The sequence below is a fragment of the Gobius niger genome (assembly GCF_951799975.1).
Source record: "Gobius niger genome assembly, chromosome: 3".
Taxonomy (NCBI): Eukaryota; Metazoa; Chordata; class Actinopteri; order Gobiiformes; family Gobiidae; genus Gobius; species Gobius niger.
The window spans coordinates 9,885,766-9,908,338 of NC_136854.1; the positions used below are offsets into that span (position 1 = coordinate 9,885,766).

A 22,573-nucleotide genomic window follows, 5' to 3' on the forward strand; every position below is an offset into this window, starting at 1 on the left:
CAACCATGTTACCATGTGTGCAGCTCTGATTCCACTTCAGCCACTGTGTCAGACCGCTCTTAAAGCTGTTTGTGTCAGTCTGCAGGTTTAAGTCAATGGGCAGAGAGTTCCACAGTCTGAATCCATTAAAGGAGAAACTGGAATATCCAAAACATTTAGCAAATTTTGGGAGAACTCAGTCCCCACTGAGCGAGGCTCTGGTGGAGGGTCTGAGGGAGCTCTGACGTCTAATAACGGAGAACGGAAACCAGCGGTGACACATGACAGATCAAACCAATTTCAGAGTACTAAAATGAACGATTATGTCAATGAATGATAGGCAGTGGGCACTGTGGCAGCTGTCAGGGAGGTCATTGATATACATGATAAACAGCTATGGCCCCAGCACTGATCCTTGAGGAACCCTCTCCCCCATGTTGCTAAGCCAGAGAGCTGACATTACCCCATGAAACTTAACACTGTCACTCATTTGCACAACCTGTTGATTCCAGGAAACAGTGAAACACTTTTAAAGCCCAAATGTTTAATGTTATTTATAAAACCAAGTCTTTTATAGCACGTAAAATCTCTACATTTACAATACACAGTTTTGATAAAGCACAGTGTAAAACAGTCAGCAGCACATACACATACACATACCCGTACAAGTACACATACACATACACACATACAGTTCTAAGATCATAGAGTGGGTGTTTTCCTGCTGTCAGTGTTTTGTTGCCACGGTGCTATCCGCTGTGCGTCTCTGTAGCAGTGGAGTGTTACGTCTCCCGTGTGCAGAGCGGTCAGTAAGACGTGCGGCCCTCCCCACCGAGCCAGCTGCCAGCCCTCGCCCTCCGGAGCGCCCTCCACGGTCTGAGGGGGGTCCCGGGGACGCTCAAGGTCCCAGACGCACACACTGCCCCTCTGGCTTAGGCCCACCAGGCGAGGGCCCAATATGTCCGCCTCACACAGTCTGAAAAAACAGCAGTGGGGATTAAAGGGCGATAAAAGCAATGGGAATAAAAATAATGGGTGGTTTCTATCGGAGCTGCTTTAACCTCTTAACTCCCGCCTGAACCGAGAGGATCTTTTTCCTCACGTCATCAGATTTTTTTCCCCAGCATTTTTGTTTTTTTTCGTCAATTTTTTTGTCATTTTTTTGGTCACATTTTTGTAATTTTTTGTCACTTTTCATTTTTTCGTCAATTTTTTTAATCACATTTTGGTCATTTTTTTGTTACATTTTGGTCATTTTTTTGGTCATATTTTTGTATTTTTTTTGGTCACATTTTTATCACATTTTTGTAATTTTTTTGTCACATTTTGTAACATTTTTTGTCATTTTTTTGTCACATTCTTGTTATTTTTTTTGGTCACATTTTTGTCATTTTTTTGGTCATATTTTTGTCAATTTCTTGTGACATTTTTGCCACTTTTTCATCAATTTTTCGTCACTTTTTTGTCAATGTTTTCTCACTTTTTTGTCACATTTCCATCATTGTTTTCGTCTCAGTTTTGTTGCTATTTTCACACCTTTTTTCCAGAAGCTTTTGGACTGGGGTAAAGCCAAACTGGAGAAAATGCGCTCGGTTCAGGTGGCAGTTAAGGGGTTACGTGCAGATTGTTGTGACAAATACATATTGAGAAAATGGGCCTTGAAGTTACAACTTCCCCGATAAATCTATAGAGAAACCGTGACACAAACACAAAAAACCCCTAAGATCACGGTGTGTTTTTTTAAGGGCTACTGTCTGGAGTTTCCCTTCCCCTCACCTGCCGGACCAGTCGCAGGGCGGACAGAGGCGAGCGGCCTGGACGGACTTCCCGTTCCTGGGGTTAATGGCCAGCAGAGAAAGCAGAGCCCTCCCTCTCTCCTCAGTGTCCGGCCCTTCACTCGGCCTTTCGCCCGGCCTCGTCAGAGAGCCCAGGCTGTGGAGCTGCATCACAGCAAACAGCGCCCCCTGTGGACGAGCCCACAGCCACACACACATGTCACTCACCACGGAGCACAAACTGTTCTGGGAGCTTTATTAACTGTATAAACTCACATTATGGGAGTACGCTCTGAGGCAGGCCGAGTGCGACAAACCATCTCCAAGTGCGACCTTCTGAAGCAGATGTCCCGTCCTCATATTCCTGGAACCAAAATCACTTGAAATAAGATTGTTTATTATTATTTTAAGTGTAAAAAAAAATGCCCCACTTCTTAAAATCGCGTTTGTCAAGAGGGTAAAACATTACAACATGGCACAAAAGAGATGATTTAGTAAAATATCAGTTTGTAGTTTTCTCCTTTACTAGTAACTGTCTAATAAGTGGCAGTTGAATAATAACCACAACACAACAGTCGTGTGAAGATGACCGCTCTGACCAGATGAGGAGGGAGTCAGACTCGTCCGTCCCGATCAGCGCGTCAGGGAGTCCCTCTACAGACGCCAGGGAGATGAGGGAGCCTCCCGGGGACACCAGCGGGAGGCAGTGCGGAGGGCTGGGGGAGGGGGGCACAAAACCAGAGGGAGTCATATGGTAACCGGCGGTGGATCTGCAGACCTCTGTACCTCCTGCTGCTGTTACCTGGTGTGGTGGGACAGAGTAAAGACCCGGATGATGGAGGCGGTGGAGGTGTGAGAGGAGCACACCACCCTGGAGTCAGGAGCTCCCATCGCCGTCTGAACCACACAGTCGCACAGCACCGCTTGGGCCAGACTGCAGCAGGACAGGACCCTGAGGACAAAGAACAAAACAACTATAGACAGCAGGTAACGATAAAAGGAAAAGATAAAGGTGCTTCATTTGTCATTATAAAACTGTACGAAATGTGTTCATTCTTCGCCGCCGCTGTAAGGAGCTGTGGGCAGTGCTCAGTCCAGACCTCCAGACCTCCAGAGGATTCACCTATTGTACATGGTTTTAGTGGTAGGGGAAACCGGAGTGCCCGGAGGAGCAGACACGGGGAGAACATGCAGATTCCACACAGAAAGACCGCGTCCAGGTATTGAACCCGGGACCTTCTCGCTGTGAAGCACAAGCGCTAACCACTGCACCACCGTGCCACCAAGGGGGGAGGCCCAACAAGCAAAGACGAGCCAAATTTAACCTCTTAACTCCCACCTGAACGGATCCCATTTTCTCCAGTTTGGCTTTACCCTAATCAAAAAGCTTCTTGGAAAAAAGCACAAAAACAGCCACAAAAAATGAGAAAACAAGGATGTAAATGCAACAAAGATGTGACAAAAATGTGACAAAAACTCAACCCAAGAGTGACAAAAATTGAACAAAAATGTGACAAAATTCAACAAAAATGTGACAAAAAAAGACAAAAATTCAACAAAAAGTGACAAAAATTCAACAAAAACGCAACAAAAAAAAGACAAAAATTCAACAAAAAGTGACAAAAATTCAACAAAAATGTGACATAAACTCAACCAAAAAGTGACAAAAATGTGACAAAAATTCAACAAAAATGTGACATAAACTCAACCAAAAAGTGACAAAAAAATGACATAAATTCAACAAAAATGTGACAAAAAAGAAAAAAAAGGAAAAAAACTGTCAAAAAGGTGAGACAACACAGCAACAACGTGAGGAAAAGATCAGTTTTGTGGGTCTTAGCTTTCAAATGAGGCGTTACACAGGCCTATATAATAGCCAAAGAGGACAGAATGCATTTGGTTTAGGCGGGTGGTAAGAGGTTAACCGAGAAGGAAAGCCGCGACAAAAACATGAGACTTTCCATTTACTTCCGTCTGTGGGAGTGGACCTGATTGTTAAAGGAATAGGCCACCGTTTTTACATACTGAGATATGTTCTTACCTAACCTTAGACGAGTTAATATATCCCCATCTGGTCTTTGTCCGTGCGCTCTGTCACGCAAACGGAGCACATACGCAGCCTCTCCCACATGTCATATAGCTCCAAAAAAGCTCACGATAGAAGCTACCAAGCTCTTCCACGTGTTCCCTATTTAAATAAAGCTACGTGAAGTGTTTTCATGCGAAGTATATTTACACAGAAATGTAACATGTCGATTTTATAAGCAAATAAAAAGGGGTACTACAGGGAGGAGCACAACGTCCGCGCAGTAACTCCTAAAGGCTATTGACGGAAGTGAGTGGGGGGAAGTCTTTAGGAGTTACTGCGCGGACGTTGTGCTCCTCGTATCATTACGCCTCACAATATATAATAATATTAATATAATAGGTTAGAATTGTGTAGAATTATTACATTTCAAATCTCTGATTATGTACAGATTCAGCAAGACGGCTGATGGTCTGAAGGCCGCATTTGGCCCCCGGGCTGCACTTAGGACACCCCTGGTTTACTATAACCATATGCACTGAGTATGGAGTGTAAAATGCTCTACTTCCTTCCTTTCACACTCACTCGCTTATAAATTGAACAAAAACACACGTTAGAAAGGTGTATGAATAAAAGAGCTTTCTTTACGTGGCATTTATATGAAAGAAGAATGTATTGACACAAACAAGGTCTGCCCCAAACCTTCAGGACACTGGTTGTTTATGGAAACACACGACACTTTACAAGCAGAAACGAGTGTATTATAATATGAATGTATGATCCTGCCGCCTGTTTTTATGAGGTGTTCTGCTGAGAGCGGTCAACCCAAATGCAATATCCTAAATAAAACACCAGACATACAGTTTGGTGTTATTTGGGATGCCTTTTAGTGTTCTGAGTCCCGCACCTGTTCCCTTGTGAGTTTTTGTCATACATAAAAGTGATTTGTATCAAAAATTAAGCTAGATATGGCCAAGATATGGCCTACACCCAAACAGCATGGCAATGTCTTTGACACCCACAACAAAAATGTAATAAGCCGCTCAATTCTGCGACGTTACTGCAGACCAGCCAACCCTGCATCAGACCCTACGACCACCATCACCACACACCATAGTCACAGAGGAAACGTCTCGCCCACGGACACAAAGGAACAGACTTGAAAGGGGAAAGTCTTTTCTTTACCTGACTGATCTGATTTCCAGTTGTCCCAGTGTCACACAGAACAGGTCAGGAGCATCAGGGACCGGAAACACACTGATCACGGGCTGCAAACACACACAGACCACAGGCAGAAGCACGTTCAGCAGTTGTAGAGTTCTTGGATCACCTCTGGACTGTGTGAGGGTTCAGGTAGCAGTGAACTCACCTCCTCAAAGCTCCATGTGTGGGTGAGGCTCCAGTCTGATGGGTGGCCCTGGCTCCTCCACAGACACACGGCCCATGTCCCGGCGGCTGCCACCCACAGAGAGCCAGAGGAGGAGGCCACGCAGCACACGTCCACCAGGCGGCCTCCTGTCGGGGCCTGGACAGATAAAGGGAGCAAAAGTATTTCACACTCGGGTCTTGTGTAATCAAAATCAAATTGAAATCCACCGGTGGACCAGACTACTGTAAGTGGGTGAATTATACATTTGCCAACAACAAAAAAAGCACTTTTATTGATATTATTTAACAACACGGAGATGATGGTAAAACATGAGGTGCTGCTACGTACAAACACAAACAACACTTTTACCAATGATTTACACCAGAGCCTGTCCAGATTGATATTACTGTGCTAGAGAGAGAATATAAATGAGTTCTTAAAGGGGGGGTATTATGCAAAATCGATTTTTTCAAGCTTTACATCATATTATGTCATTCCCTCATTAAAAACATGCCTGAAGTGTTGCCTTGGCACATTCACGTATTTTTGAGTAATCTGTAAAAACTCTGATGGCAGCCATTTTAGGGATAGGTTTGCCTGAGTCCTCCAAGGAACGCCCCCACCTCCTGGAGACGCCTCCGAGCTTTCGTCACCAGCCGAGTCACCAACCACTGCTCCTCAGCAGAACCCCCTCCCCACTGATGCCACAGACAGCGTGTGGAGGGGGCTTGTCGGAAAGGGTCAGAGGTTCTTAAAGAGACAGAGGCCTATTTCAAGACATTCACTACAGCCATTTTCAGAGAGCAATTTTATACAAGGCAGTTATTTTAATCTACTGCAATTACAGACCAACAGAAGGTTTCGTCATCATTGTAGTGTGATATAGACTGGTGCTATGTGATTGAAAAAAGCATAATACCCCCTCTTTAAACGTAAGGTTTTGTTTTTTTGTGTCAAATAGAGGTGGACCGATATGGGTTTCATTGATGTCTATGTGCACCACCGATGTTTATGACCAATTTTGAAAAATGTCTCCTGTGTATGATGCTTCTAAACGTGTCAGTGTTGCCCTGGACAGAAGGGGGCGCTTCATTAGAGACATAGGGCTGATTTATTCAGGACATTCATGTTGAGTCTAGAGAGCTCGTTTGATAGACAAAAATCAGCAGATTCCAAAATCGCCTGCGGTTCAAACATTATAAGTAAAAGTCAGCATTGCAACATAAAATAGATAAAATAGATGTACAAACTTGTGACTGATTTTCACCGCAATGTTTTTCAGCTCTGAGGCCTAAGACGTTGTGGGATTGCTCTGAATGAGCTCTTTCTAACGCAAAAAAAAAAAATTTTCCAGAGATATTAACGCCATGATATTGGTCGACTGCCTTTTGAAACCACTAAAAGCACATGCTACATACATACATACAAACCCTCAATACAGTACATACCTTCAAAGTGTACGTGCAGCTCTTGGCTTCTTCTCCGTGTCCTGGGACTGCAGCCCCCAGCTGACTCTCTCCTCTTTCGCGGGGCTCACTGGGTGCCTGACTCGGGTGGGAGGGCGGCGTGAGCGGCAGGCTGGGGGGCAGGGCTCTGAGGGGGGAGGTAGGGCAGGGAGAGAGGTCAGGTGGAGAGAGAGCTTCTGGAATGGTCCTTCGAGCCGGCGGAAGGGAGAGAGCGGGGGGAAGCTTCGCGGGCGTCACCTCGGGCGCCATCCAGGGTGTAAGGCCGAGATGCGGCAGCGTTAGCGGGCAGGACGCCGACTCCAGGGAGGGGCTCAGGAGCAGCTGTGTTGGGGGGTTTGCGTGGCACAGTTTTTCGTTTTCTAAGTTGCACATTTTTGTCATATTCGGGATGTTTTCTGAATAAGCTTCACGGAAGTGTTTTGAAGAACTTTCCAATGCAGTTATTGTCTTTGGCAAAATGTGGCTTTCACGCTGAGAATATGACTCTAAATCTTGAGTTCCCTTTTCCACATTCAAACAGTCTGTTTCCTTAACTATAGAGATTTTAGCATTTAAGCTATTAGCATTTAAAGCAAGAGTTTCTGGCAAAGAAGCTATACTCTCCAGTGCAGTACTTTCTTCTTTTGGTGTGGACTTGCAATCTCTCGCAAGAGTTTTACTTTCAATTTGATTTACTGATGAGTTTGTTCCATTTTTGCCGTCTTGCGTAAACGGCAAGTCAAGGATTTCAGGACAAGGACACACAAGCTCTGTCTTTACTTCACTAGCGACGTCAAATTCAGCACCTATGTTCTGTCCTTCATTTGAATGTGAAATCTTTCCCACTAACTTTGCATTGTCTTTTTGCACGACAGAAACATCTCGTTTGGAAACGGTTTTCCTAACATCGGGTGTCGGGGAGAGTGACAAAGGCGTGAGCTGAGGTGAAAACGTGCGGTGGTTGCGCGTTGGCGTGTTGCAGGGCGTGAATTGTTCGACACCAGCGATGATCTGTCGCAGTTTGAGGAGCTTCAACGATGCAAACTGGTCGTCAGGGAGGTGGAAGTCCTGGATGTGGGAGCCGAGCAGCGATTTGAGGAGTGGGATAGGAGGCAGAGGGGAGAGGAGAGGGAGATCACTCTGGGGCGACGAGGGAAGGAGTAGACGGGGCAAGTCTGCTGCTGGACACGAGGGAAAGATGGGAATGACATGTTAGCAAGGCATTATACCTCATTGAAATTTGGAATGAAAGAAAATCCTAAAACCTACCAGTGTTTTGAAGTCCATTTGCAGGCGTTTGGTTGTCAGGGGGACGTCTGTGACCATTTAAAGCCTGTACTTCAGTCGGGATGTCCTCTGGCGCAGCTTCTTCACCGGTGAGGCCAAGCTTCGGAGAGAACGCGTCATCAACTCGTGCATCGCCTGCCTTATCTTTCAAGTCCTCTTTAGATCTTGCTGTGCGTCCAGGGGGCCTTCCTCTCCCCCTGCCTCTCCCTCTTCTCCCTCGCCTTCCTCTGCCAGGAGTCGCAACTGCTGAACTCACCCCACCGTCTAAACTGCACGAGATCCTATTGGGCGTCTCACAGGGATTTGGGCTGTTGTTCTCGGGAGCGTCTTTACAAGCTGACCCTCCATCCACTGAAACTGTCCGATTTAGTGTTGTTCCCCGGCCCCTGCTCCTTCTCGGTCGCCCCTTACTGAGATGAGACATGATGATCGCGTTCATGTCGGGCTGGCTTCGCGACACAGCCATCTGTCGAGTGGTTCGGACGTAATACTCAGCTGGGAAAAGTAGTCCCTCCACAAGAGTGCACGATTCGAGGATTTTTTTGCCGCAATCTTCCCGCTCTGGCTTCTCCATTTTGATCTCCGCGGCATTTTGAGCACTTTCATTTTTGGCTTTTTGTTGCGCACTCTGTTTTTCTGTTTTGTCCAAGTGGTCTTTCCCTTTCTCACAAACATCTGAGCACCTTGAGCGAGTCCTACCGTTCGTATCTGGAGGTTTAGCTATTGGATCAAACAGCACTGAGTCAGAACTGAGTAGGTTTACTTCACAATCTATTCCATTTTCAAGCGTTAGTAGTTGGTTTGTAGTCTCTTCTTTTTCTGCCTGACTTTGCAAGTTCCAGTGCGGGAGCAGCAAAGACGGAGACTCGATCTCAGGTGGAGAGAACAACTCCTCACTTTCATGCGAAACCGTAGCTTTGTTTAAGAGGAGAGCATTGTCATGTTCTCCTGTGACTTTTTCAGTCGACTTTAGTGTTTCCTGGCTGTTGGCGGAGCTCCAGTCGGACTGGCCGCTCCTCTTGGCCCAGCGGATGCGGCTGCGACGGGAGCGGAGCCGCAGAGCAGGACTGGCTTTGGGGATCTGGGCGGAATCTTGGCTGGAGTCGGACGTCGGGGTGTAAGCCGTGTCAGGGAGTAGTAATGAGCCAGTGGTCTGGGGCTTCGCTTCAGTCGTGTTCTTGATTGCACCTTGCAAAAAAAAACAAGTTCAAATACTAATTACTACTACTACTAAACTGTTTATGTAATCAAGACTATGTGTGACCCTTTTATGGACCCACTGGTCCAAATCAATCAAAGATGCCTTGCAGACCATGTTTTTTTTTTTTTTTTACATCTCTAAATATGCGAGTCGAACCTGGAAAGAGCGGCTGATTCTGAACCATGGTCCCATTCTGCTCCACAGCTGAGCACGGTTTGACATCTGCTTTTGTTTGGTCATGGCTGTTGTGCGGAGTGACCTTACTCCTGCGTCCATGCACCGAGTCCAGACGCTCAGCCCGCTATGACAAAATGCACATTTAGTTCATCATTATTACGGTACAGTTTGTAAATAGATATTTGGCTGGAATCAGTTTTACCCGTAGTCTCTGGAAAGTTCTGCGGTGTTCTCTTTGTAAGAGTTCCAACTTTTGCCGAAGCTAAGGGAATAAATATGATAAACAATTTAGAAACACAACACAATAACACTATAATCAATTATACATTATGGTTTAGTCGTTTAGTAATCATAGCTGTTCATGCTTATAATGTATAACATTAACTATTTTGATTTTCTAGCATGAGGAACAAGTCTCGTCGTAATGTATTCACCCAAGTCCACCCCATGAATAAGATCACAATTCCATGTGTTTGTATTGCTTCTATAACCCATATTGCAATACATAATAGTTATAATATAAGTAATAATTACCTACTGTATTGTAAGACCATAATACAAAGGTTATTATGATGCTACATGTCCAGATTGTGCTTGGACAGTGGACACCATCTCAGTTAGAGGAATCAAGTGTTTAATCAGTACCAGCCAGGCTTAGAGCTATTGATTGAAAAGAAAAGACAGCAATACTTTTACTCTGCTTTTACACTTTTCATATTTCACTCAATAGCTGACTGATAGTGAGTTTAAAGCTCTACAAAACTCACTTTGTGCTTTGGGTTAAGGGCAACACTTTATTTTACACTACCCTTGATACATTGTACCTGTCACATTTAGTACAATGTAATGTTCTATGTGTAATGTGTAATAACTTGTACCTATGGTTTAATTTATCTATGTAATATGTATTTGTAGTTTGGATGTACATATTGTAATAAGACATAAAACCCTAACTAACCAACCCTAACCCTAAGCCCTAACTCTACATCTTATTACATTATGCACCTCCAAACTACAAATACACATTATTCCACTGTGTATGTACTACAGAGGTACAAGTCATTACACATTGTTATAAAGTAGGTTTCATTGTACCATGTATCAAGATAATGTAAAGTGTAACTGGGTTAAGTATTCAAAATTCCCTTACAAGATGCAGTACCTATTGTATAACAAGCATATCAACACCTAGATTTACTGTATCATGGCAAAAAAGGGTAGGTATCCTAGCTCGACAGAATAGTAATAAGTCACTATATACTTCTAAGAATAATTGTCACACACCCACAGAGGCTACTCCTGTTCTCTTTGGAATTTATACTGCATCATATTGTTATATAGAACACACTTCAGGACTTGAGTAGCCTTTATTTACTTACTTTTCGTCTTGTGTGAGCAGGCTACTCCTTTATATCAGTACCTTCTACTATGGTGACGTACAATTCTAACTCTGCTTGTAATGCTGTACATTTCATTAGTAATACGTTGATTCTTCACCACCTTTCTGTGAAAACCAAAGCTGGACACATTTTCCTGACCTTTTCCTTGTCATTGGCGTGCAGGGTGTTCCTCAGCTGCTCGTCACAGTGCAGCAGGTCTCCCGATCTCTCCTCCATCATGGCCCTGAGCCCCAACCACAGCGGGGCACTGGCTCATGAGCAGCTACATAAGTCAACTTTCTTCTCTATCTGGCAATCGTACACATATTTGATCGTATTATATAATCCAGACAACAGCGACAGCACACGAAGCTAGCTCTTGTTTTACACAACTACAACGTTAGCTGAGGGTAAACAGCGCAGACAGCAGACACGTAAGCTAGCTAAATACATGTACGAGTACACAGCAGATTAACGGAAGTGAAATAGCAGCCGTACATCTGAAATAAAAGGTTTTCCCCCATTGTTATCATGTTGTTGCTCTGCTCGTGCGCTTTATTTTGGATATTCCCATCGATAATATCTGGTATCGACCACAGTTCACAATTCCCGCGGCTCGCGCGCAGGCTCGAGCAATGGAGTCTCGAGCGCTCGATAGCGCCGATAGTTCAGGATTGTAGTGAATGTGAATGTATTTTGTCAGTCACTCTCGCAAAATTGTTTTTGTCATCTAATTTTCGTTTTTTTTTTTTTGCTTCAATGAATGATGCAGGTAGGACTACTCTATAATAAGCGCATGGATAAATCCATGTTATGAGAGCAGCACAGCGCCATGGCTAATAATAAATGGATAAATCAACAAATGATCAAAACCCAACAAAGTCCTAGAAATGGAAATTCATTACTTTATTTTTACTCATAAAAGTTCCCATTAACATGACAAGTTACTGTTGCTGTCATAATATAAAAATAGGCAACCTATACATAAATAAATACATCTATTACAACTACATCAGCTAAACTAAATGCTATCAAGCTAGTTATGCATGAACTCAGCCTTAGGATTGTGCTAAAAGTCAGTTGCACGCGTAAAAAAATGTACGCCCCAAACTTTTCATTACCTATACAGTATATATCATTAATTTCATTAAAATGCAAACTCAACGTTTAACTTTAAAATAAAATATGAAGAGTGAGCAGAAAAGACTCTACCCGGGTAAGTAAATTAATAGTGAAGTAATATGTTATTTATTTGCTTTGTTAGTTGGTGGCTCATTGGATTAATAGATAAGCTATATAAAGTGAAATGGAAATATGTTTGGCACTCCATTTGAGCTATAGTCAAAATCCCATACGAGTAATAAATGCTATCATTATAAACTAACATGCTGTGTAATGTTTTCTTTATTTCAAATCTTTCTGCACAGGCAGGTTCAGTTCGGTGACACCGTTCTGCTCCTCAGACAGCCGCACGTCAGGTACTTCATGGCGACCATGCTGACGTGCATCAGGGAGCCCATGTTGAACAGCATGTGGTAGAAGGCATGGACAGACAGGCCCCCCGTCTCATCGGCGTACTTCATGGCCACTATGGGGGTGTACAGGGGATTGGTGAGGTTCCGGAAACGTGGGCTGCTGGCTTCAATCACCTTCTTCGTGCACTGTAAGTACAGTTTCAATGAGGATTTCAATAAGGTTTGCCACACTTTCTTATCAATAATGAATTGAACACCCCTATTTTTTACTATGCTATGTTTCTATATCATGATGTAAAAAACATATTATTTAGATAAGTATAAGGTACCGTTAAACGATGCCAGTACGGTATCGGAAAAGAAGTTTAGGTACTACCGGTATCGAAAAGATGAAAGTATCAAAAGCAGGTATGGAAAAAAAACAAGTTTTGTTGCTGATGGTCCAGGGACAGAATGAAAGTTAAAAAATCCCTATTATTATATATTTTTTCCAATTCTTTTGCCCAATGTTTGTCACATTTTTCAACAAAAAAAAGTTACATACTGTTTTCATATTTTTGACCCATTTTTTTCCTAATTTTCTACATTTTCCTAATTTTCTACATTTTCCTGCCCATTTTTTTCTCCACAATTTTTCCTTATTTGAGCGACAAATTCTCCCACCTTTTCCCCAAACCCTCCCCACTTTTCACACATTTTTTGACATTGCAAATGAACCCTATCTTCCACACATTACTGTTCTGTTTTCTGGTTCTCGACGACAAATATTTTAGTATTGCTATCGGAAAAAGTATCGTTCAGGTATCGGTATCGAAAACCAAGTATCGCTAAAGTACTGGTATCGAAAACTTGAACGGTTTGTATAACGTGTTATACTCTACTTTGGCAACGTCGTCCGGAGTCTGTCCCAGCGCCTCGAAGATGTCCAGAGAAGACGGTAGGTAGACGTTCTTGAAGTAGTGCACTGTGTCAGCGTCAGCGCCCGGACACTCTCTCTTCTTCACCTCCTCGATCATCTTCACTTCAAACTCCGTGTGGACAGGGCCCGGCTCGATCATGGACAGGCTGCGGGGCACATTACACAGGAAATATTATGCACACATGTCATTTCAGATCGTTTTTCTATTCATTCCTATTTTATAGTTTAGCCTTCTGATGTGTATATTTGTGAGAAAAACACTGTGCACCTATTATAAATCATTTGTCCATGAACTGCCAGGCGAGTTTTCCAGCATTTCTATGAAAGTGACCCTGAAAAGTAACCCTACAGGTTGTGAAATGTGCCAATAAACTTGTCATTGTGAAGAATTGGGATGTTACAAATAGCATTTTAATCTAGTGGCTTTCGAATCAAAATCAGTTGCGGGTCCGCTATTTTGAAACATGCAGTCATCTGGGACTTACGTGACTTTAAACTTGAGAAGTTGCACAGCTAGACACTCACAGAAGCCCTCCATGGCAAATTTTGATGCTGCGTACACGTCGTTGAACACCACTCCTGAGGATCATAAGAGACAAGTGTTTACTTTCATTTCTGTTCATTGTAAAAATATTTCACATTCACCAGTAGTGACCTGGCAAGTTTCTCCGCTGATGTCCTGTTTACTGTTTTAATGAATAAATAGATCAGTTCTTATAAGGCATCTTCTGAAGAAATGATCATCATCACTATTAGAAGACCCAATGAACCTACAACTGGACTGAATGTCTATGGATGTTGCTGCCTTGACCAGATTTTGCTCATAATGTTCGATTTATAACATTCAAGTAGGGATGTCAAGATTAACCAGTTTTATGATGAACGCACAGGAGGTTAATCGTATGAATTTTAGGCCGCACGCGGTAAATCGTTCCATGAGCCAGAGCACATGTTTTTTGTGTGCACTCGCCGGTAAAGGCTGAAGAAAGTGTTATATCTGCTCTAAAACAAAACACCTGGAGTCAGCGGCATGCAGGTTCAATAATCCAATTCTATGCATTTTCTTGACTGCATAATGCTGCCAAAAGAACCACGTGCTGCTCATTTTATGTCATGTAGAAACGGAGCTGAACTGTGCGAGTGCATGGAAATATGAAAATGTACATAAAATCTCATTTTTTGCGAACATAAACATTAGACAGTACAGTAATTTAAAAATCACAATCGTTTTTTTCACAATAATCATCAAACTCAAACTTGACAACGTGACATTCAAGATTGGTTGAGATTATTGCGTTGGTTTTAGTCTTAAATGCACTTAAATGCTTCTCTCCTCTCTGTGCCTGCAGTGGATTCGCCCAGACTCTTTTTCTGCGCAGATATAAGAGCTGAATGACTTTGAAATAATACTCAATTACTAAGAAAAGTTAAAAGTGAAGAGCCAAATAATTGATCAAGTTAGAGTAGAGAAGCATTTGTTGAATATACGACTTTAGTAATTTGAGCATTAAAATCTGATTTAAAAAACAACAAATATTGATAAGGCATAATAGGCATAATAAAGTTTGACTTTTTTTTCTCTCGTTTTTTAAATAAAATGTTAAACATATAATGTCTAAAGAAGTGTTCCTCCGGAAATCAACATAAAACAATAACCAAGATACAGAGAACACCAAAAATGGCATTTGGGCCAGAGTTTCGATACTCGAGTGATAAAACCAATAACTCCAGCTACGTCAAAAAAAGTGACATATATTTCAATAAAAGTACGCGCCGTCTGCCCCCTCCGTCGTGTCCTCTCACCTTGCAGACCCATGACGCTGCTCACCACGATGATGTGTCCCCCGCGCCGTTTCTTCATGTCGGGCATCACCTCTTTGATCATGCGGATCACCCCAAAGAAGTTGGTTTCAAACACCTTCTTCATCTCCTCGATGGGGATGCTCTCCACCGGGCCCACCAGGCCTATACCGGCGTTATTGACTGTCGGACCGGACAGAAGTAAGGGTATTAAAACAAACAAACAAACAAACAAACAAACAAACAAACAAACAATGAACCAGATCTAAACAAGGGGTAGAGTTAGTCAAAATTAAGCCAGTACTGAGTACTTTTTCTGGTCTTAACTGGGGTATAACAAGGTCGAAACTAGCACTTAACCACGTCTAATTTTGGACATAACTGTGAGTCAACCGAGTCTAAACCAGCACTTCACCAGGCTTTACACACAGATCACATGGTTCAATACTGAGCTGGAGAACAGGCTGGTTCACGTGGTAAAATGTTTCTGTAATACAGTATTTCAAATGGTAAGGTAGGTCCAACTTGCCCACAAAATAGCATATTCTATATTTCTGCTTGCACTCGCTATTTAGCAACTGTCCTGATACATGACCCCCAAAGTGTGTTCATCACGGCGCCATTGATTTGCTCGCATGTCGTTAGCTGGAAGTGAAAGTAGTCTTGGACTTAACAATATTTTGGCGTTTTTTTCAGGGAAATATTTTATATGTAATTCTTAGCCTGATTTATTCAGCTTTGAACATAAAACCATTAGGCAAAATCTTAATTTTTATTGATTTTTTAACTTTTTCTTAAGATCCAAAACATTGTAAAAAGTCATAAAAAAAAAAAACATAATTGTCTCAGTTATTCAGATTTCATCGCCAAAAAAATAAAGGTCATTTTGTTTTAATTCGTTTATTTGGTCGGGACAGTGCATGTACATGAACACACATGGTCTCGTGCATGTAAACGAGCCACGCCGGATTATAGCTTTTGGCTAATTTCCATCCGCCGTCTCCCACTCCTACTCTCAAACACACTCTCATTCTTCCTGGAATATTGTATATGTTTTTGGTGGTAGGGGAAACCTGGGACCTTCTTTCTGTGAAGCACGAGCTCTAACCACTGCGCCACCGTGATACTCATACGTATAAAGCGCATTATTTATATATGACAAAATGACAGAAAACTTGCAATACATTTTTGTCTCAGATTCATGTCAGTAATCCACAGCAAAAGTTTCAAATTGATATCTCTAAGTTTAATTATTTTCCCTATTTACCTGGTGTGTCTCACCTTACAACATAATTGTATCAGTTTCTATCACCATAACAAGAACACAATCTAGATAAATAAATAAAAAACCATTGCACACTCATTTCTCTCCAAGCGTGTGTGGTGTCACTCACTGAGCACATCCACGTGGCGATCCTTGATGCCGTTGATGCACTGCTTGACCGACTCATCGCTGCACACGTCCAGCACGGCCAGGGAGAGGGTCTTCCCGTAGGTGTCTCCGGCCGCCTCCACCAGCTTGTCCTTCCGCTTCAAGTCACGCATTGTGGCAATGACTGTGCACACGGGTTAAAAGAGAGGCACCGGGAGAGGTTATGCAAGAGCGATGATCATTCTATTATCTACACTCACTTCATTGTGTAATGAAGCACATTCTGTAATAATGTGTGTCCATTTCAGAGCACTTTCAATGACACTATTCAGCATCTTAAAGCATTTGTTTACACTCATCATTTCTAAAGCAGTAACAAAGCTTTTCAAATCATTTGTTAATGTGTACGTCGGCATCAAGTCCTCCAGAACCATCACGCTGAACACGGGGACTCCCCAAGGCTGTGTGCTGAGTCCCCTCCTGTTCACTCTGCTGACCCATGACTGCACTCCTAAGTACGACTCAAATCTCTTCATCAAGTTTGCAGACGACACAACAGTGGTGGGCTTCATCAGCAACAGAGACGAGTCAAACTACAGGAGTGAGTGAGCAGTCTGGCCATGTGGTGCACACAGAACAATCTCTCGCTAAATGTGGAGAAGACAAAAGAGATTGTTGTGGACTTTCAAAGAGAGCGGGTCCAGCTCCTCTAACAATCAACGGTGCTACTGTGGAGAGGGTGACCAGCACTAAGTTCCTGGGTGTGCACATCAGAGAGAAGCTCTCCTGGACCATGCACACCACATCACTGGTCAAGAAAAGTAATCAGCGTCTCTACTTTCTTCGCAAGTTTAGAAGAGTCCCAGCCTCTTTTATGTGCAACTTCTACAGAGGGACTATAGAGAGCATCCTGACCAGCTCCATCACTGTGTGGCATGGTGCCAGCTCTGCCTCCTGCCGAAGGAGCTTCCAGGACATGTACTCCACCCGTCTCACCCACAAAGCGGTCAGAATCACCAGGGACCCTTCGCACCCATCACACAGTCTCTTCAAGGCAATGCCTTCAGGGAGGAGACTACGGAATCCACGGGCCAGGTCCAGTTAACTGAGGAGCAGTTTCATACACAAGGCCATTGGGAAGCTGAACTCCCTGCCCTCCCTGCCCTCCCTCTCACCCCTCTTCCCCCCCTGCTCCACAATCAAGGATGAGAGAAATATAATTTCAAACCATTCACATGGTTTGACAAATAAATTGAATCTTGAAACATTTATAAACATAGAGCAGACCTTTATTGCTCAGAACATGAACATGTTGAGTGCAAGGGTATCTAAACAATTATGCAGCTACTTTCATGTAACAAAAATGGCATTCACCTTCAAACGTTAAGTTACGTTAGTTAAAACAACTCAAGTTTCTTCTTTAAACCTTACAACATTCACCAAAATGTTGGCAAATTGTGTACAAAAAGAAAATCTCAATTGTCACTCATCAAGCATATGTAGAAATGAAGAAATTAATGATTCGCAAAACCGCCACGTCATTGTTCAATCATACCGGGGGCGGGTTTTTTGTGAAAGGTCAATAACGTTCAATACATACAGGATTATTTTTTATTAAACTTGTACACACTAGTTTATAGCTGACTTTATTTGCACCCAGCCCGCTGTATTTTTAGAGCAAGTCAAAAGTGGGCCAGCAGACATGTTTTTTTTTCATTTTTCTTTGTGCTGCTGAGCTTGAATAACAAAGCAGTGTGCAGGTGTGTGTTTGCCAATGGATCTTTTCCCACATTTTGCAACCCTCAGACCCGCAGGCTGCTCAGCTCACTTGGCTTGGCTGCTGGAGCAGGCAGTCTTCCCAGGTAAATATGATTAGCATTAGCATCCACATCAGTCGATGAGGTCACTGACAGTATGGTGTTTTGGCAACTACTTGAGCGTGACTTTTATTGCTCAGTGGTTGCCTCTTCTTGTGTCCATAAACAGAAGCTAGCAGAGCTTTTATTTCATGGCGTTTTTGTCGGTCAAAATGATCTAAAAAACAGCTCCCCTCAGACTCGTAACTCGTAACTTTGCTGGAAACGGAGCATCACCAGCACGACTTTGTTTTGATTTGTTAAAAATAAAATAAGTACATATTATGTGGATGATTAGCGTGGGGACTTTGCTTTCCATCGCAGTTGTCTCTATAATGCTTCAGGATCCATTTTATTTTTTTAGGACTTTTGGCAGGTTTTTGGAATGGAATGTTGATGTAACTGCGGATATGGTTCAATCAGCAGTGAAAAACAATGGCCGCTGGCTGCTCTGCTTTATGCCCACGACACTGGAGCCTGGAGGCCGCCATTGCTGTAGTACCTCCATATCGCCGCTAGTGCCCCATTGAAAAGCATTGGAGTTTAGACACGTTAAAAATGGTAAAATGGTAAATGGTCTCAACTTATATAGCGCTTTTCCACCTACATTAGGCACTCAAAAACAACTTTAGCGCCTGGTTTCTATTTTTTCAACACTAGACTAGGCTAGATGTTCCTCCTGAGATAACGCTGGGTTAGTCACAATTTATGAAACCAGGAACCAAGAATTTTTGAAATCTCGTAGTTATGGAGGGTCGGACTGTTAGCATTGGAGCAGCGCGAGCTACACGTCACGCAAGGGCCGAGTCTACAGTGAAGATTCCGCCCTTATGTCCTTTTTAGGAACATGCTTCGTCAGAGCTGGGGAGGAGGAGTCTGTAAATCCGCCATGAATTCCCCCACGACCGTGGTCATTATGGTAAACGGGGAGGAGTGAGCAGAAGCTGTCCATTTATATATACAGTCTATGCTGAAAACCCCCCAAAAACAATTGATCCTAGTAGGGCTGGGCCATAAATCGAATTAACCCTCCATCACACCCAGGCACATTTTTGTGCTTAATTCCTACATTTTTTATGCTAGTTGAGTGAAATTTTCCCAGGGAGTGTATTTTTTGGTGATCTAAAATAATGTTCTGTCATTTGGATTTTCATCCCATTGTAAACACTCATGAAAAAAATAGTTACGTTGTGCTTCGACACAAAAATGTGCTTGAAACTTTAGAAGGCTATAAAAAAATGAAGGATTGATATATTTTTTAAACTTTTTGTTTTTATTTTGAAGGTCTGACTCTCCTCTTTACATACATATAAAAAAAATATTACTTTTTGTTTTTAATTAACCCTTTAGTTGCCAACTTTCTGACCCAAAGTCACTCTAGTGTTAAAACAAAAAAATGAAATATCTTAAAATTTTCCAATGCAAAATGGAAAATTTCTGGTGTCATTTGACCCGAAGGATTTGCTTCTAAGTTAAAATTTGATTAGGTAGCGGTGATTTTAATTTAAAAAAACTCACATTGTGGGTGTTTCGACACAAAAATGTGCTTGAAAGTTTAGAAGGCTATAAAAAACCTTTTTAAAAAGTTTAAAAAGTAGGTTCTCTTCCAAAATGATGAAAAACATCATTGTGTGTGTGTCTAGCTGATCATTAGGTCCACATTTGGTGTTGCTGGCACATTTACATTTACTGTATGTTCTGACTTTTACAACATTTACTCTTAGAATGTAGCAACAGCTCACCTGGAATGTTCCGCAGTGTGGCTTTATAGTTCTAGTAGATTGATATACGTGGTTATACTATAGTGCTCTGCTGAACCCTTTTGCTATTTGGCACATACATGTATTATTATCGCATAAAATAGCATTTGATAGTCTGGTCAGAATGAACTGTAGGGCCTTAAATGTCATCAGATTCCAATAGGCATTAAATCTACATTTTATTGTGAATACAAAAAACAAAACAAAAAAACCTGGACACTCAGTTGCGGGTTATGCTAGAAATTAATGCACATTTTCTGTCAGTCTTACATAAATGTTTGCTTCAGATTTTCCCATTGTTTATTGGAAAGGACACAAATGTTTGGAAATGATAAATGCATAGACCTCTTGTTTGACTGACCATCTAATTAATGCCAAACTAAGAAAAGAAACATGTTAAAAATAATAACCTGTGTGATAACTTTAACTCAGAGAAGACTATCTTTAGACCAGCAGTGCTTTAGTGGTCTTGTTATAACAGACTGTTAACCTGTTCCCGTTACTTAAATCCCCCTCTTTGTCCAGAAATAGCCCAGTCTGCTGAACCCGTCAACTGTCAGAACGCCGGGAGAGCCACAGATTATCTTCGCTCAGCTGCTGCGGCCTATTGTCTGCGCATCTTAAGGTGGACTAAAGGGTAAAGGGTAAAGGAGGTTTACAAAACACATGCTTAAAACTCTGAGGTAAGGTTCACGTAAGCCCACAATGTTACAGCTTGAGTCAGATTTACTCAAAATAAGGTCAACTTCATTAATGCCACTCATTTTACCTCATCAAGATATTAGAAACTGGACAAAATAAAAAAAATAAAAATGGAATTGTACTTTTCTAACTACATACTTCTTGGAATGTCAAAATATTTATCAGGTGGTACTAAAAAAGTGACTAATTTAAAAACAATTGTTCTATGCCAAATCAATATCATAACAGCTTTTAGAAGGTGTCTAATGTGGTCACCCAAGATCATGAATGTTTATGTTTAAATGATCATCTTCTGTATAAATATCTACAATACACAGAAAGACGGGATAGCGCCCGGGCCGACTCACCGTGGTAGCGCTTCTGCTCATCTTTGGCCAGCATCACGGCCATGCGCAGGCCGATCCCGGAGGAGCAGCCCGTGATGAGCACCACTTTCTGTCCGGGGCTGGCCATGGCTGCTGGCTCTGGTGCCTCTTGTCCCAGGACGCCGTTGTGCGGGGATGAGCGCTGGGAAGAGGAGGTGAGAGTCGCTAAGAGGATTCACGCTGTGGGTCACGTGGCCTCCACGCAGGGATTAGATAATGCGTGCACCAGTTCATCAGGCGCATGTAATGCAAGTATGAAGCTGCAAATAAACACAACCATCTCTCCACTGGCTTCCTGTTGAGTTTAGAATTCAATCTAAAGTCCTGTTCCTCACGTATAAGACCATGAAGGGTATGGCTCCAATTTTTTGAGGGTAAGGTCCCAGGGCTACTGAGAAAGCTTCAAAAGTACCCAGGTGCCTGTGAGCATAGGGTTGGTGACCCTTGCTCTCGGAGCTCCATAGGAAGAAGAGCCTTCAGCTTCCAAACTCCGGTTTTATGGAATTAATTTCAAGCTCATGTTAAAGAAGCGGACACAGTCTCTACATTTAAGCCTAGGCTCAAAACGGTATTCTTTGGAAATATGAGGAATAGGGCTTGTGTGTCATGGGAAAAGGTCTATACAAATAAGATTCCATTGCTGTCTTCATCCCTATCTGCACGGAGACTCCAATCAGCTCTGGGTCTATCTGTCTTCATCCCTATCTGCACAGAGACTCCCATCAGCCTTGGGTCTATCTGTCTTCATCCCTATCTGCACAGAGACTCCCATCAGCCCTGGGTCTATCTGTCTTCATCCCTATCTGCACGGAGACTCCAATCAGCCCTGGGTCTATCTATAGTCTGTCTTCAGCCCTATCTGCATAGGAACTACCATCAGCCCTGGGTCTATCTATAGTCTGTCTTCAGCCCTATCTGCAGAGGAACTACCATCAGCCCTGGGTCTATCTATAGTCTGTCTTCAGCCCTATCTGCAGAGGAACTACCATCAGCCCTGGGTCTATCTATAGTCTGTCTTCAGCCCTATCTGCAGAGGAACTACCGTCAGCCCTGGGTCTATCTATAGCCTGTCTTCAGCACTATCTGCATAGGAACTACCATCAGCCCTGGGTCTATCTATAGTCTGTCTTCAGCCCTATCTGCAGAGGAACTACCATCAGCCCTGGGTCTATCTATAGTCTGTCTTCAGCCCTATCTGCAGAGGAACTACCATCAACCCTGGGTCTATCTATAGCCTGTCTTCAGCCAGCCCAGATAGTTTCCCCCTTTATTTATGTTTGTCTGTTAGTATAGATTTATCTACAGTATTTTTTTATACTTTTATTCACAGTGTCTTATCTGAAAGGTAGGTTGTGTAACCTTTTGAAAATATTCATTAAACATGACTTATCATCATGTTCAAATCAAATGTTGATTTTAATGATGACAATTGTTCTGTATTTGACTCATTCACAATTACAAAAACACTGAACATGATGTAAAAATGATTTGTACTTTTTGTTTTGGTTCTCATGATGATTCTCCAGTCTGAAGAGTGAGTCCCACACTTGCCAAAAGCTATGATTAAAACCTGTATGCAGAACTCTTGTTTCACCACAGGGGCCCTTGGAATGTGCAACAGGGATATGGCGCCACCCAGTGGTTAGCAGCTAGATTGCCATGGTGGAGAGTCCATGAGAGAGAATT

General features: G+C 42.6%; 2 protein-coding genes across 2 annotated transcripts; both read right to left on the reverse strand.

Annotated features, from left to right (window-relative positions):
* Positions 1–681: 681 nt before the first annotated feature.
* Positions 682–10,983, reverse strand: palb2 (partner and localizer of BRCA2; the record flags this gene model as incomplete). Its single annotated transcript, XM_079553621.1, has 12 exons — positions 10,798–10,983; positions 9,462–9,521; positions 9,239–9,383; positions 7,864–9,069; positions 6,598–7,775; positions 5,150–5,305; positions 4,966–5,048; positions 2,557–2,706; positions 2,354–2,470; positions 2,031–2,118; positions 1,756–1,943; positions 682–955 (listed from the first exon to the last, which is right to left on the reverse strand). The coding sequence occupies exons 1-12, from the start codon at positions 10,876–10,878 to the stop codon at positions 682–684; spliced, it is 3,726 nt and encodes a 1,241-aa protein (XP_079409747.1). The 5' UTR covers positions 10,879–10,983.
* Positions 10,984–11,964: 981 nt separating this feature from the next.
* Positions 11,965–21,077, reverse strand: LOC306960955 (retinol dehydrogenase 8-like). Its single transcript, XM_079553546.1, has 6 exons — positions 20,870–21,077; positions 16,227–16,388; positions 14,836–15,015; positions 13,518–13,611; positions 12,995–13,178; positions 11,965–12,299 (listed from the first exon to the last, which is right to left on the reverse strand). The coding sequence occupies exons 1-6, from the start codon at positions 20,973–20,975 to the stop codon at positions 12,072–12,074; spliced, it is 954 nt and encodes a 317-aa protein (XP_079409672.1). The 5' UTR covers positions 20,976–21,077; the 3' UTR covers positions 11,965–12,071.
* Between the last annotated feature and the right edge of the window lie 1,496 nt (positions 21,078–22,573).